At 39.6% G+C, this 17,573-nt stretch overlaps 1 protein-coding gene across 1 annotated transcript in view; it reads right to left on the bottom strand.

The window, feature by feature from the left end:
• LOC114663754 (collagen alpha-1(XXVIII) chain-like) overlaps positions 1-17,573 on the bottom strand; it is a 179,102-nt gene that overhangs the window by 154,302 nt on the left and 7,227 nt on the right. Inside the window, exons 4-5 of the mRNA XM_028817679.2 lie at positions 12,337-12,357; positions 9,567-9,620 (exon numbers count right to left, since the gene is read on the bottom strand). Of these exons, the coding sequence (XP_028673512.2) occupies positions 9,567-9,620; positions 12,337-12,357 (75 nt within the window). The remainder of the gene's footprint in view (positions 1-9,566; positions 9,621-12,336; positions 12,358-17,573) is intronic.

Genomic DNA, 17,573 nt, shown 5'->3' with positions numbered 1-17,573 from the left:
AGCCCTGCAAGCAGGTCCTCCAGTCTGCTGGGAAAAACCTGGGGATTGGTGGCAGAATTGGCACTCCAGCCACCATAAAAAACCTCACACTTGTTTCATCCCATCTGAACTAGTGTGGTGCTGAGGTGCCACCTGTCGCATGGCTGCACTCAGGTCCTAATCCAGGATCCTAAGTTGGTTTGTCATGTGGTGGGTGCGGCAATGCTCTGTATCAGCGCATGCTCCTAACCTCTCTCTCTCCATAGTATCAGACAGAGGCTGTGTCCATCTATCACATGTTTACTAGGGAGCCATTTGTGCTTGAACCTTTGTATTGATCTTAACTGAAAGCATAAGAAGTAATACAAGCTGGTGAGGCAAAAAAAAATGTGTTGCATCAACCTCCACAATGAAATCGGCATCTTTCTTATGGCAAACTGCCTGATATTGTGACATGGAAGAAAGGAAAAAAACTGTGGCGACATCTGCTGAATGTGAAGTACATTTCTGAGGCCACTCATAGGAAGATGAAGAGCAACAGCTAGCTATCTGCTAGATGTCAAGTACAGTATGCAGAATGTATGCACAGCAAAGATAGCCAAAGGTATGCTTCTGTCCTCATACTAAAGTGATTGATATTATCGCAAATACAGTGCTACACACCATGATGGCACAAAAAAGAACTCCAGCAGTAACATCTCCTGAGTGTCAAACCAAGCACAGGAGATGCTCCAGTGATGAAGAACAAGAAATAAGATGAAAGGACATTGAAACACATGGAAAAATGGAAAAGTGGCAACCAGAGGTCTATGTGTTTCTAGTAAATATGCTATTTTGTTGTTTAGAAAATCTTAAATGTTTCAGTATCTTGAATATCACATGAGCATGTACATACAGGGGAGCAAAATAAAAAAACTTTGTAAAGTTACGGCCTGGACTGGGATGTGAGCAATTTAATGTTATGCAGAAGCACTGGCAGAAAGATCACTGAAACCAGCAACACTTGTAATCATGCCATTGGAACTGTGCTGCCATCACTAGATGGGACTATGCCCCATACCAAATAAATGGTATGTTTATCCAGCTTGACAAAGGTGGCTCTGTATGCTGTGGCATTCTGTTAGTCATTGGAATGGACAGCGGACCTGAGGATTAACTGGCCAATGAACTTTGATGCATGACCACAGGGACATCAGAGCCCCTTACAGGCTGCTCTACTTGAATAGCCTCAGGGTTTACGTAAATTGGTCTGGACCCTGGAAGCTGTTTTTGAAATATACCCAAAATACGGGTCATGGCTAGGGCTTCAAATCCCCCTCTATCAACAATGTCTTTGAACTTTGGGTAAGGAAGAGAGCTGTGCAAGGGCTAAATTAAAGGGGAAGGAAAGGCCAGAGATAGTGGAGAAAAGATATGGAATGTGCAAATTGAATATTGTGAATCTTTTTAATGGTGAGAATGTGCTTTAGGTGCCACATTTATTTAACAGGTGGTTCTATGTTTGTAGAGTCCACCAGGTCTATTGTTTTATGTTTAAATGACACTTTGAACACTTTCTGTGATCATCCTTCCCTTGCATTTATTATTTTGTTAGTCTCTAATTTCTTGATTTGTGTCATATCCGGCCTTGGCAAAGACTCAGACAGATATTCTCCATCAAATGTGTCAATTTTCCTGCTCATGCAACTACTTTGCTTTGATTATTCTTTTGCCAGCACCGTATTTATTTTGAATCCTATGCCCAGTCATTGTTTTGTGGAGTTTACACGGGTTCTCCATGTCTCTGTAGGTTTTCCTCACACATCTAAAATGACAGGTACATTATTTAATTGGATACTGTAGACTGGCTCCAATTTAGAGTAAGACAAATACTGCACATTATGAAAAACACACCATCTTCGATAGATAGATAGATAGATAGATAGATAGATAGATAGATAGATAGATAGATAGATAGATAGATAGATAGATAGATAGATAGATAGATAGATAGATAGATAGATAGATAGATACTTTATTAATCCCAATGGGAAATTCACATTCTTCAGCAGCAGCATACTGATACAATAAATAATATTAAATTAAAGAATGATAATAATACAGGTGAAAAAAAAACAGACAATAACTATGTAGGAGTGATCAATAAATAAAAATAGAAAAATAAAAGTAGAAAAGTACACATACATATACAGTCATACATGGAGCTGCTGAAAAGGCTGCCGTAACCAGCACCTTCAGAAAAGATTTGCTTTCCAGCAAAATTAATTATTTTCCTGTCTTGTCAGTGAAGTCAGCATCAGTACCACTTTAATACATCCACAGTTGAGAATAAATAAATCAAACTGACTTGCTCCATGAGAGTAGGAACGTGCCATAAGTAAAAGAATTAGATTTTGATGATAATTTTTCATTACCAAAGATCACTTAAATTAGCCATGGTTAAAAACTCATAATCCATTATTCAATTGGGAAACAAATAAGATAAAAACTGTATAGAAAGAGCTAAAAAACCATTCACCTGTTCTGGCTGGATCTTTTAGAAGTTACCACAACTAGCATGATTAGATTGATTGTTGCCTCCTGAGTGGAGTTATGACTGTGCTATTCATTTTTATCTGGGACATCATTACCTAAGGGAATGTTATATCCATTATCTACACTTAAAGTAAAGAAATAGATGAATACATTCAAAGAGATTTGTGTTTTATCAGCCTATCAAAGAGCCCTATTGACACAAGATCCTTTTTAAAAGAGAAAAAATATGGTTAGTTGAGTCCATGTATTGCTTTTAGGGATCTGAGCAAAATCATTATTCACTACCATTAATCTCTTTGTTCCTCGTTCAGATTGTGAATAAAGACACATAATCCATTTTTGCACAGTTTATGCACTTTTGTATTCATTTTAAAGATCTCATTTTAGTCATCATCTTTTTGGCCTTACTTCACCACAATTTTGTATTCGGTACTGAAGGCGGACACCAATATTTTGCTTGTAGTTTGCATGTCCAAGGCCATATTGTTCTTAACATTGGTGTTCCATTCCTTCCACATAACCACCTGAAGTACAATGCATGACATAATCAGGACACTGCTCCTTAAGACGGAGGTGTATTGTTTCTAGCACCAAGGTTTTGCTTTTGAGTGTGCAATTAAAAATCAGTTTTGGGAGTTAGAACTTTGAAAGTTTTTTTTTACTAAGATTCTGATATTTTACATTGGATTTTTGTTGGCTTCTTGCTTTCGACCACTGTTTGATTTGTCTACGTTTAGCTGTCATTTCCTGGTCCATTTCCCAATTTTTGCCTCGTCAGAATCTATTGTAACTCTACATAGATCTGATAATTTATTGAGAATTCTTGAAAGTGAAACTTCTTGAATAGTTGGTGATGTCATATGCATTTGCAAATGCTCTGGTACTACCTTTTAATCATATTTTTCAAGATATCCTTATGTGGACAGATAACATCCCCATTTTCTCTCCTATTATAAAAAGCCCATTTTGGGCAAGTGCGGTAAGTTGCAAGGAGCCAAAGACAACACAAATGGATAAATGTATATTGTTTGGTGAGGCACAAACAGCATTTAGCATATTAAAATACATGTAAGTATTTTGCAAATGTTTAATTTTAGAGTTAACAATCTTCTTTTGAATTTGGGCTGGTTCAGTCCCAACAACATCATTAAAAAACAGAAGCATCATTATTGTGTTTTTACCTAAGGAATTAAGTAGTGCTGAAAGAAATTTCGATGTTGGCAATAAAGCTAACGATGGGAGAATGGAGGCAATTTTTGGATGGGGCTGTGTTACCATTTTTCATCTTTATTGCCCATGAAAACCTTATTCATTTCAGAACTGCTAAGAGAATAAATCTTTAACATGTTGAGTAGTCTTTAGTATTATCTGTTTAAATTTTATCTTTCCATATTGACCATTATTAAACTTATGCAAGAATTTGTGTCACATGTTGATCAAGCATATAAATGGGAACTTCATTACACATGTGACAATACTAGTATTACTACAGCTACTAAGCAGTGGAAATAGACCCTATAAATCCTGCTGAAAAGTTTATAACCACTATTGAGGATGCAGACTCCAAGGTTATTTAATAGATTAATTTCTCACAACTTAATTGTGCTCAAAAATACAATTTTTCTTATGAAGGCCTTTCAGAAACAGGTAGTGCAAAGATGGCATGAATCCAATATCGTAGTCCACCAAGAAAGCTTAAAAACTAAAGAATTAGTTAAGACATTTTTGGTGGCCTACCATGAATTAAGACCTCAATGATTCAAGTGTTCATGTGTGCTAGTTACAACCTTAATTTACCCAGAAGACATATTTTCCTGGATTTCACTACTGATCTTCCTCTTTCTCCAGGGTTCACTATTACTCTTGTGCCTGCACGGGCCAATTATCAAAACTTTTTTGTTTTATATAAATAAACCACAGCTAGTGAACTGGCTGATATTTCATCACTAAAATATTCAAAACAAGTGATTTCCAAGCTTCTATTGTATGTGACCAGGGATCTCAGTTTATTTTTGGCTCAACAGGTTAAATGAATATAATTATTTCAGCAGAACAGAATACACAGGGAAATTAATTCAAAACTTAAACAAGCAAGTTCTTGTTCATGTGAGACCATACCTCTGTCCATGTCCTTGAGTTTTCAGAGATATTATTCCCAGCTTCTTGCTACATTAGATTGGCAACTTACTTGTAAATTCCTAGAATAACAGGCTGTCAACATATCTCTCTCTCTCGCTTTCTGTCTTTCATGATCTCTTTCACTGTCTGTTAGTGGATCTTTGCCCCAAGTCAAATTCATGGTTTAACTTATAATTCTCTTTTATTAACTCCCATGTAGTGATGTAATTAATCACTTGTCATGTGACAGAAGTACAGGGTTACTTTTAAGTGGCCTGAAGTTGCCATATGCTGTTTGATATCAGTTATTGCATCTCTCATTTACTTGGTTTAAATTTACTACTTAATGAAGGCTGAATTTAAACATCTTTTACTTAAAAGTCAACTAAAATTTATATCAGTTCACATACTGTAAATATGACATACTTTTAAAAGTGCAAAATAAATAAATTGGAGAGGTGTGCCTCACTTCCACTTGAATCATGTCTTTACCAGATTTTACTCATTCCAGCAAGTTAGCAAAAAGTGTGCTTTATATTAGATTGTTTCTGATACAAATGCCATTCCAGGATGCTTTACAGGTTGTGGCAGGTGGCCGGGTGTGGTCATCAGCCGCCTGCCTATTTAAGGGGCCGCCTCCCTTCAATCAAGGCTGGAGTCGGGTGAGGAGGTGGACGAGGTCGGAGAGGAGGCGGCCCCTTAAATAGGCAGGCGGCTGATGACCACACCCGGCCACCTGCCACAACCTGTAAAGCCCATAGAAAGCAGTCGGCGAGTGGCGCTGCTTGTCAAGTAAGCACACCATCGACTGACTTTCTCTCCCTGGCGGCGATTCTACAGCAGTTGGAGAGATGCCTTCTGCTTGCCAGATTGCCGCCACCTGAGCAATATGCCCTCCGGGCGGAGACGCAGGGATCAGAGGGGACGGCCGCTGCGCCAGAACAAGCGCCGCTGGCGAAAGAGGAACGGCGCAGCACTGGAACTTCTGACCGGAGGAGCACAGCGGGGACGGTGAGTAGGACCGCCCCCATAAAGCTAAGGAAGCCGGCGGGGCAGGGTCTGTCCTTTTCCTATAGGCAGATCCAAACCGTCGCGGCGTCCCAAAGTAAGAGGAGGAGTCAGAGGAAGAAAGCTGACTCCTCCGATATGGGAGGACATGTTGCTGGGTGCACGTGTCCCACAAAGGGCCGCCCTCTGCCGAGGCAGAGAGAAAACCCGCAGGCTGGGAGGCGAAACGTGAGTGTGCTCCAGTTGGCGGTCCCGTGGCGGGGACCACGGAAATTTCGGATAGGGAGGCCGAGAAAGAAAGAATCGGGGTGCCGGACAGAGCGGAGAACGTTGGCCCAAGCACGGAGGAAGCGTGCCGAGGCGCTGCATCAGGGCAATGTCTCCGCCCCTTCTTTTTATTTTTATTCTGTAGGTCCAGGTCCTAGGCTGGGATGTATTGACCTGCCGCCAAGGAAAATCTGTCCTCGTGGGACGCGCCGCTGGGGTCTCAGCATGCGGGGGAGTATTGTGGCAGGTGGCCGGGTGTGGTCATCAGCCGCCTGCCTATTTAAGGTGCCGCCTCTATTCAATCAAGGCTGGAGTTGGGTGAGGAGGTGGACGAGGTCGGAGAGGAGGCAGCGAGGAGAGGCCTGGAGTGTGAGAAGAGAGTGAGAAGAGAGAAAGAGAGGTGGCTAAGTGAAGCCTAGGACTTTGGGAGACTGTGGGGGTTTGGTGGCGGTGCACTTAGGAACTGTATATAATAATAGTGTAAATAAACGTGTGGTGATAGCTTTAAATGTGTCTGCCTGTCTGTGTCCGGGCCGCACTATTTCACAGTGGCGTAGTCGGCAGGATTCGAACCTGCGCAGGGACCTGTATTGTTAAAAATGTCTGTGAATGGCCCAGCACAACAGGGGAGCTCACCCACATGCCACAGGGGCGGCGTGCACCCAACCCCGCAGGTACAGAGTGTGTCGCGGACCATTAGCGGTTCGCCGTTGGACTATGTGTTGCAGGGGCAGCTCAAGGACACGGCGGCAGCAAGAGGAGCTGCCGAGAAGGAAGGGCTGCAGCTACGACAGCCGCAGCAGCTGCAGAGCTGCCTGGAGTCTCATCCCCATGTGAGGAAGGAGGACGAGATGGCCACCGACCAGAAGTCCCTCCTTGCGACAGGCACGGGGTTGGATAGCGTGTCCTGTGTGCCCGCCAGCGATTGGATGGAGGCGGGACCAGGGAATGTCCATCCCATGCCAGCCAGAAACCCGAATGGGCCGGAGGAAAGGGCCCATAGAAAGCAGTCGGTGAGTGGCGCTGCTTGTCAGGTAAGCGCACTGTCGACTGACTTTCTCTCCCTGGCGGCGATTCTACAGCAGTTGGAGAGATGCCTTCTGCTTGCGGGATTGCCGCCACCTGAGCGATGTGCCCTCCGGGCGGAGACGCAAGGATCAGAGGGGACGGCCGCCGCGCCAGAACAAGCGCCGCTGGCGAAAGAGGAATGGCGCAGCGCTGGAACTTCTGACCGGAGGAGCACAGTGAGGACGGTGAGTAGGACCGCCCCCGTAAAGCTACGGACGCCGGCGGGGCAGGGTCTGTCCTTTTCCTATAGGTAGATCCGAACCGTCGCAGCATCCCAAAGTAAGAGGAGGAGTCGGAGGAAGAAAGCTGACTCCTCCGATATGGGAGGACGTGTTGCTGGGTGCACATGTCCCACGAAGGGCCGCAGGCTGGGAGGCGAAACGTGAGTGTGCTCCAGTTGGCGTTCCCGTCGTGAGGACCATGGAAATTTCAGATAGGGAGGCCGAGAAAGAGAGAATCTGGGTGCCGGACAGAGTGGAGAGCGTTGGCCCAAGCACGGAGGAAGCGCGCCAAGGCGCCGCATCAGGGCAACGTCTCTGCCCCTTGTTTTTCTTTTTATTCTGTAGGTCCAGGCCCTAGGCTGGGATGTATTGACCTGCCGCCGAGGAAAATTTGTCCTCGTGGGATGACCGTGGGGTCTCAGCGTGCGGAGGAGTATTGTGGCAGGTGGCCGGGTGTGGTCATCAGCCGCCTGCCTATTTAAGGGGCCGCCTCCCTTCAATCAAGGCTGGAGTTGGGTGAGGAGGTGGATGAGGTCGGAGAGGAGGCGGCGAGGAGAGGCCTGGAGTGTGAGAAGAGAGTGAGAAGAGAGAAAGAGAGGTGGCTAAGTGAAGCCTAGGACTTTGGGAGACTGTGGGGGTTTGGTGGCGGTGCACTTAGGAACTAAATATAATAATAGTGTAAATAAACGTGTGGTGATGGCTTTAAATGTGTCTGCCTGTCTGTGTCCAGGCCGCACTATTTCACACGGTGCAGAATTGCATTACAATGGTTTACATTAGAAGCAAGTTGAGTGACTTTCTCATTGTGGGAACTAAACTGTGCACCTTACAAATTTGTTCATACTGCTTGTTTTAATAATCTAAATGAGGCTTTCCTGTATCTCCCTTCCCAGTTTTAGAAACACACCCTTGAAAGACAGGAATTTGCACCAACTAGTCTACCCTGGTCAAACAGGGATATCAACCTTGCCTTACCAGATTGTCAGTAGGTCACCAAACTTCCACCATCATAATATCTTTTCAACTTGGCACAGATGGTTGCTTCTGATTATTCTAGATGATTGTTATATAATATACTATAAATAACTGCAGCACAGTAGCGCAGTGGTAGCGCTGCTACCTCGCAGTAAGGAGACCTGGGTTCGCTTCCTGTGTCCTCTCTGTGTGGAGTTTGCATGTTCTCCCCGTGTCTGCGTGGGTTTCCTTCGGGTGCTCCAGTTTCCTCCCACAGTCCAAAGACATGCTGGTTAGGTGCATTGGCGATCCTAAATTGTCCCTAGTGTGTGCTTTGTGGGTGTGTGTGTGTGTGTGTGTGTGCCCCCCTGCCCGGGATTGGTTCCTGCCTTGCACCCTGTGCTGGCTGGGATTGGCTCCAGCAGACCCCCGTGACCCTGTGTTAGGATATAGCGAGTTGGAAAATGGATGGATGGCTGGATAATCTTATATAAAAACGTCTATGCGTGGAAGTGTGTGTGTGTCTGTCTCTCCGGAAGTGCGTGGCTACAACATGAAGCTCAAAGAGCCAGCAAGGCAGCTCCAAGTTAACGAGTCAGAAGAAGAAAGAAGTACAAGGCTACAGCATGAAGCTGAAAGAAAGCAACACTGTCACCAAAGTGAAACTGCCGAGGAAAGACAAACGAGAGAGAAACTCGCTTAGCCGGTGATAGACAAGGGGGGCAAGCACGTCCACAAAACAAAACCGCCGACTCTGCATTTCAATTTTTTTTTTGACAATTTCAAAAATTTCTAGGAGCCCAGGCTTTTTACAGCACAGGCTTACACAGCTAGTATAATATATAACATTATATATATATATATATATATATATATTATATATATATATATATATATATATATATATATATATATATATTATTGTTATAGATGATTACTGATTATAAGTTACATTATCCTGGATGACTGTGCAACAGAAATGATTCAGTCTGTTACCAATATCTTGATGATGTATCATTCTGAATGCTGATGACTTCAAACAAGGAAACAGACTTCTACCAGTATGTTCAATTGGTGGTTACTACAAGCTGGACCTGCTTTATTCAAGTGTTAAGGACTTTAAATATAAATTAGATGTGACCTTGTCATACTTCCACCAAACAACCTGAAATTGGTAGCAGCAGCTTTTATTCTAGCCAGATATTCTTTATATGTTTGGATAGGGAGATGTTGTTTGTTTATATTATATAAATAAAAATACATATTTTTTAAATTTCTGTAAAACTTTTATTTCTCCTTAGGGACAAAATAAATATCATTTATCAATCAGTCTATAAAACAAATTATCAGACAAACTGAAAAAAAAACTATGTTTGTTAAATTTTAAGTTGCATCTGTAGAGGAAGAAATACTTACTTGGATTCCTGGTGGCCCTTTCTCCCCTTTCTCACAAATGCATTGCTGAGGACACTAAAATAAAAAAATGTAGCTTTAATACAAAGTACTTTTGTTGTCATTGTTTTTATTATTATAGTAATTTTAGTATCATTACATGTGAAAAGCTATATGCATGATATACAGCATACTATCACTATGAACTTCTTTAGCAGCTGCTCTAACGGAACAGTAGCTTAAACTGCTCACTCCATTCAAAATGTATAGTTTTACTATAAATTTAAATCCTGCTGCCATTTGGTAAATGTTGAAACATGTTAGTAATATATATTATGTCACATACATCTGTCTTTTTCTCTTTTTTAAAATAAAAAGATTGACATTTAAGAAATTGTCAGCTACTCCCCAGTGCCACTGTTTTCATTTTCAGCTTAGCATAATGTGCAGTACACATATTGTACTCTAATCCTCTGCTGTGTACATTCAATGCTTCAATTCATTCCTTTCCCCTGTGCCTGTATTTGAGGCCCCTTTAGTTTCAACATTCCAATGAGACACAACTCTTCTTTACTGCTTTTAAAAACTGACAGTCTCATACTTTATCTCTGACATCCACACAATGTACTGTTCAGCTAGCATTGCAGTAGTGTCTGTGTTTCACTCGTTTATGCATTTTTAAATAGGAGGCCATACACTGCCAGTGCAATTCACATTTCACTTGTGTAGTGTTTTGTCTAATTTTATTTTTTTATTCTTCTGTTGTCTTTGAAATGTAACTCTATCAAGATGGAATTGTGATGATACCTGAAATATAGTGTAAAAAATAAAGCCTTGCGGCAGTGTTGTTTTTGCATTTTTTCATACTTTGCAGGCTTCACCAAATACTTTTTATTGGAGGTGAAGTAAATAAAGTAAAGTAAGTAAATTTGGGCAGTTTTCAGTTCTGCAGTTTATTAAAGGTCAAGAAAGTATTCATTAAAACGCTTACAATTAAAAATCAAGAAGAGAATAAAACAGAGCACCCTAATTTATTACTTTGGGCTTAAAAAGAGGTGAGTCCATGTGTAGCCATGTCAGACACCAGCATGCATGTGTTATCTGACATGAGCTGCTGTGTGGTACAGCACACCTCAGTCCTGGTTGCCTTAACTGCAATACAGGCAAGGCAATCGATTAAAATGAATGACACAAGCATATACCAATTAAAAAAACGTTTTTGTTGGTCTCTTATTAAATTACTTTTCTTGCATATTTTAGTGATTGGATTAATTTGTCCTTAAATAGCACAATTATTTACTGCATTTCATTTTTATTAGTGTGGCAGGAAAACTTGGTAAACTTTTCTTGTGACATTGGAAGACAAATGTAAAAAAGAAGAAAATCAATTAAAAAACTGAAAAACCTAAGCAGAACATACATTTGAAAAGGTGGTCTCCATCCTAAAATACTTTTTTAAAGTAAATAAAATTATGTGTAGTTCAGATGGAAAATAAATACAGCTCTTATTCTTATATAAGATGGCACAAGTTGATCTCATATGCAGCATATGTAGTGACAACAACAACAACCCATAAGCTAAACAAGTTAGCAAAAGTGACAATCAAAATCTGAAATATAAAAAATAAAATGATTTTCTTGAAAAGTAACTGGCAGAAAAAATTAATAAAATAAAAAATGCTAAATGAGTCAATTACCTGAAATTTAAAAGCAGCAAAAGGATAATTCATGATATATGAGTTTATTTGCTACTTGCATTTAGATCCATCACAGTTTTACCTTCAAAATATTCAACTTCAGAATATTCAGAATTAGCAGTTTTTTGGTCACCCATATTTTGTGTATGTACACTGTATTATACCCTGACTGTTTAAGCCTCAGTTTTATTTTTAATTATGGTAATAGTCATGACAAGTCAAGTATTAAATGACACTCAGCTGCAGACAGACAGACAGACAGACAGACAGACAGACAGACAGACAGACAGACAGACAGACAGACAGATAGATAGATAGATAGATAGATAGATAGATAGATAGATAGATAGATAGATAGATAGATAGATAGATAGAACTTCATTCTATTCTATCAGCAGCTGTTAAACATATGAATGGTTACAAATATTAAGGGTATTACTTACACAAGTCTGAGAAATTTGCTCTATGTTTAAATAGGGATATTATATAACTAGTAAGCTAAAAATCTTACATACAATTTTAACATTACATTCTATATTGTTTTGCATTAGAAATTTTTGAATGCCAGCCACAATTTAAAATCAGGCACCGTTAGACCTCTTCTTGGCATGCTGTATGCTGTGAAATTACAACAGCAAAGTCACACATGAGACTGGCATATTATTACTCCAAGTCCTTTGTTAAAACTCCAGACCCTCAAAAAGCTGATATTAAACCATCATTTTGTTTGTTTTTGTTTTTTTTTTTGCTTGTATTGTCTTCAACAGTGAAGTAAAAGCAACCCTCAATATGACTTAGGCTGATAAAAAGAGTCTTGCCTTTTGTAAAATAAAGGAGTTCTTCACTAAGTCTTATATTTCACAGTTCCTGGTCCAACTTACTTGCAGATGGAAAGCTGTGATATTCTTATTTGAAATATTATCACAACTTGAAATGCACACTGAAATAAAACTCAACCTGATGGCTGATATATTTAGATGTGTGACTATTGGCATGAACTGTGACAGTTCTCATTAAGAAGACTACAATATAAAATGTACCAAGTGACTGGCAGAGACATTTTGCAACAATTCTTAATAAGCAGATGAAATTCTTACCTGATCATCTGCAACTTTTTTCTGAAAAGAAAAGAAAAAAACATTGAATCAGCTTATGAAAACATTTATAAAATAATAAATCTGTGATTTTGAGCAGCAAGGCAGTACTGTTTGATGAGAAATAAACCAATATATAATTGATTTAGGAAACTAAGAAAGCCAACTGTATTTTTCTTTATGCATTATGTTTTATATATATTCTTTGTTAAGAAACAGCAGTCTTCATATACACCAGAAATAAAAGGAGTAAAAAGAAGCTGCAAAAGAAACAAACAGCTGTATAAGGTATACAAGGCAGATAACATCAGTGCTAAATGTTGGGCATATGGGAACATCAGAGCAACCATTAAGAAAGATATCTGGTAAGATAAAAGGCATTTAGAGAGAAATACTCAGTAAATATGATTCAAAGAAAGTCTTTCAGCATTTTAGTGAAAGAACAGTCAAGGAGGTGGTGAGGTATATTAAGATCACTACAGGCAAATTAAAATATGCAGAGTGAAATAATTAAAATGCTCTAAACTTGTTTATTTCTCAAGTCTTCATATGTGGAAAAAGTGGATAATCTACCAGCATTAACAGGGACTGCCAAGGTGCTACACAGTGATTTACAAGTTGTGGCGGGAGAAATGCTGCTTAGATTAAATAGGCTGAAATCAAACAAACCATGGGACCAGCTAGCATTCATCCTGGAGTGCTTACGGAGGTTAATGAGTTCATACACAAACACTTTCAAATCATTTTTCAAAAGTCACTGTGCACAGAGAAAATTTCTAATAATTAAAATACAGACTTCTGTAAATAGAGAGTACTTTTTTACATTTCATTATATAAAATACTGCATATGTATAATACATTAGAATAAGACAAACGTTTTGACAGCAATAGGCAATTTGGTATAAAACAGTACATTGATTCCTAGTCACCTAACATGTCGAAACTAATGTAAATTTGATAATAAGAAAGTTATTGGCAGTGCCTTGTAGAGTGCTGATTTCTGCCTTGTAACCAGTATTGATGAGAAAGAGGGAACCTCCCCAGCTTCATATAATCGGATAAAGCAGTTTAAAAATTGGATGGAGCATATTTTATCTGCTGCGGTGGGTTGGCACCCTGCCCAGGATTGTTTCCTGCCTTGTGCCCTGTGTTGGCTGGGATTGGCTCCAGCAGACCCCCGTGACCCTGTGTTTGGATTCAGCGGGTTGGAAAATGGATGGATGGATATTTTATCTGTATCCCCAGTGACCATGTTAAAAAACTTAGGTGAAAGTAACATCTGGTATAATATTCCTAATCGCTTTGTAATTTTAAGTTCTTCTCTCAAGTATTCTTTTAATCTTTTTTCTTTGAATGGCTTGACTTGAAAGATTGCAGTTTTGCTAACTTGGGCTTGGCTGTCACCTTAGTAGAAACCATCGATTTATTCCTTTGTGTTAAATTAACAGTATGGCATGCCTCTCTATAAATGATGAATTGTGTATTACTGAGGTGCTGGTCGTTCCTTTCCAGCTTATTCTATTTCTTGTTTCCTATATTTGAATGGTCTGTTTCACAGAATAGGACATTTTAACCATGGTTGTGAGCATGGTGAACCAGCAAGGTGCTGTATAGGTTTAACACAACAAACCATTATTCTTTCTTTCTTTCTTTCTTTCTTTCTTTCTTTCTTTCTTTCTTTCTTTCTTTCTTTCTTTCTTTCTTTCTTTCTTTCTTTCTTTGTAAAGGAAAAAAATACATAACCTTTTTTTAAATAAAGCATCTCCTTGGCTGGCTCCCAAGGCAATTGAATTGCATTTCCTACATACTTTAACATATGGGCAACAAAACATTTCACAGTGTCCTGAAATGACATTCTTAAGCCAAGAAACATGTATCTTAATCCAAGAGATGTCTGCAATTTACATTCTACTTAAATTTAGGAAGCAGACATTTCTAAATATTTTCAATTAAACGAAATTTCTATTTATTATATATTATATATTTGTATATATTATTATATTTGGCTGGATTAGGTGGCTTTAGTAAATGGACGGCTAATGCCTGGTGGTGTAAAATATAATAAATGTTTAAACTTAACACTATTTGAATATATGTGTCTACCACTGAGAATTTATTAGTCTTCTTGCTCAGGTATATAAAATCTTCATCACATTGGCCTCTAGGTTACACTGCTCACAATTTTAAAGGCTTCAGAGAAAAGGAAGGGAAAATAAGGGTTAAATGTTGTGCACATCTGAAGTAAATATGTATCTTGTATACAGTATATGACTGGTGTCCTTTTGTGCCCTAATACAAAGAACTTCATGTTACAAATGCTCCACATTTTTACTCTTGGTTATAATTTAAAGCTAAATGCAAGTAAAATAAGGGCATAATGAAAGAAGTGAAAGACGGAGTTCAATAAATAAATATACAAATACAATGTTGTACAGAACTGGATAATAATCCTGTTGATAACACAGACAGGCAACATAAGATGGCGTAATAAGCAAAGCTGCCACCTGTCACCTGGTGGGTCCAAATTCATCTCTGGGTTGGAGTGCCTGTTTGTCTGGTGTTTGCATGTCCTCCCTCAGATTGGTAACATTTCCTGACAGCACTCAGATTTCATTATACTGTACAGCCATAAGCAATGTTGTCAGGTAGACTGGCTTCTCTAAATATTCTTTGTGGCTTTCTTTACATACAGTTTTTTTACAGCTGGATTCTATATAGCACACGTTTAGCTCAGTCTTTCACAAATCTGAATTAAATCAATCATTGCAATTAAAATACACATGGTATAGACTGTATCAGCTTTTACAATTAAAGTGTTCTTATTATAGACATTTGGTATTAGTATGTCACACTATTAGTGTATTAAGTTCATAAGCAGACCTCACACTTATATTGGGTCTGCCAAGGATGGATGCAGTCTTGAGTCTATTCCATTACTGTCCTCTTTTCAAAATATCTTACTATCAATCAGTGATCTGTCTGCTGCAACTCAGTCAAATACCGGATCAGGTCAAGATGGAAATTCTGTCTGAGCTACAAATAATGCCAGTCTAGGACTCTGGAAATTTTAACAGTCACTCATTGCTTGGGAAAATAAAATTGCAACTCATAGAATTTTCAGAAGACAGGTCATTCTCAATAAACTGGCACCACTTCATTTCTTCTCACTCCAGTAATACTTTTAATATGTGTGGTCAATGCTGCTACTGTCTAGTGGACAAAAGAATTACTGTTTGCACTCATTAAAAAGGGCATGAATGCCTTGCATACAACTGGAAACATCTCTCAGTTTCCGTATTCCACGCCTGAAATATTTAAATCAGTCAGTCAGTCAATCATTATCCAATCCGCTATATCCTAACACAGGGTCACGGGGGTCTGCTGGAGCCAATCCCAGCCAACATAGGGCGCAAGGCAGGAACAAACCCCGGGCAGGGTGCCAACTTACCACAGGGCACACACACCCACACACTAGGGACAATTTAGGATCGCTAATGCACCTAACCTGCATGTCTTTGGACTGTGGGAGGAAACCGGAAGAAAACCCACACAGACACGGGGAGAACATGCAAACTCCATGCAGGGAGGACCCGGGAAGCGAACCCAGGTCTCCTTACTGCAAGGCAGCAGCGCTACCACTGTGCCACCTTGCCGCCCTATTTAAATCAAATTTTAGCATAGTGGAGCTGATGCTGGCATTGTTTCATATTAATATCTTTTTTTATTATTATTATTAGTTAATTCTAGTAATTATTTCTGCTCTGTCATTACCAGTCTTTCCCACATGATTTCTGTTTTCACTTGATCAGCTTTGGAGTGGGAGGCCTTGTGATATATAATGGACCCACATGGAAATATTGTTGTTTACCTATAGAATCATCCATTTGAGAATGCAGCTGACCTGGGACAGTTAGAATTTGTACTGAAAATGATCCTGTATGTTTCTGTTGAATTTACTGTATGTTGCCTTTCTTTTTTGTCACACTATATGTGTAATTACTATTTAGTTCTAAATCTAACACATTTGTTTGTTTTCTCATCTCTAAATTATGGCAGTCAATATATTTAAGTGAATAATAGGAGCTTTTACTGGTCCATTCGGTCTTGTGGATATTAACTCTTGCCAGTTAACATCTACTGCCCAGTACCATCTAGAACAAAGACCCATTTTTAGATTGCCATATTGTATTCTTCTGGGAGAGCACTAAGTTTTATCATTAGTTCTGCTTGCATCTAATATTCCAGCCTGTTATTTTCTAAAAGAAAGCTGCTATCTGTCCATCTTCTAGCAGGTTTAATCTAATTCAGCTATTGAGTCAAATGCTGTCTTGGTAACATTTTATACAAGACATGAATCAGTCTTGGAAAGATCACCAGTCCATGGCACAGTTGTGTACATACAACCACTTACTCTCACACAATAGGTCAGGTTAGGGTAGCCAGTTATCTTAAAATGCATTTCTTTGTAGTCTGGGAGGAAAAATTGAGAAAACCCAACACAGACAATGCCTAAGTATGGGATTTCATCCCAGGACTCCAGGACTCTGAAGTTGTGAGGCAGCAAGGCAAACCAGTGTACCATCCTGCCACCCCACTGCAGTTCACAACTAATCTATTTCAGCAAAGTACTCTCTGGTGCTCTCCTACTAGATGCCCTTGATGGTCCAAGAAGATTTTCTATAGTTTTTAAGTCAGCATGAGGAGGACTATTTAACTGGTTTATTCTTTTATGAGGAATGTAGTCAGTATGTTGGTTTTTCATTGGGCATTCATGTTTTTCTCCCACATGCCAAAGATGAGCAAGCTAAGTTAATTTATGACTCTATATTGGCGCCATATGACTGAAGGTAGGAGTGTGCATGTTTGTACAATGCAATGGATTGGCACCCATCTAGGACTGGTTTCTTCAAGACACGCTTCAGCTCCTGCAACCCTGGACTATATGTGAGAGCAAATGGTAAAAGAGTTGTAAAACCAGCCGCCAAAAAGAAATCGGTCTTCTACATGTGTATGGCTTGTTGTCTGAAGCACCTGCCAGATGCCACTGGTTCATCTTTGGATACTCATGTAAGTGCTAGTACATAGATGAATGCAGTGGGCTGTTCAATGAGAACTGCTGGCAGTGCAGCAGAATACCTCAGCCTAAGAATGGTACAATTTTTGATTTATTTCAGTAATTTTGTTAACCCCATTGAACATGAATTGTTACCATTAGCCAAAGATTAGATGGATACCGTAAA

This window comes from Erpetoichthys calabaricus, chromosome 13 (assembly GCF_900747795.2).
Source record: "Erpetoichthys calabaricus chromosome 13, fErpCal1.3, whole genome shotgun sequence".
Taxonomy (NCBI): domain Eukaryota; kingdom Metazoa; phylum Chordata; class Cladistia; order Polypteriformes; family Polypteridae; genus Erpetoichthys; species Erpetoichthys calabaricus.
This window is presented reverse-complemented; position numbering and strand designations above follow the sequence as displayed.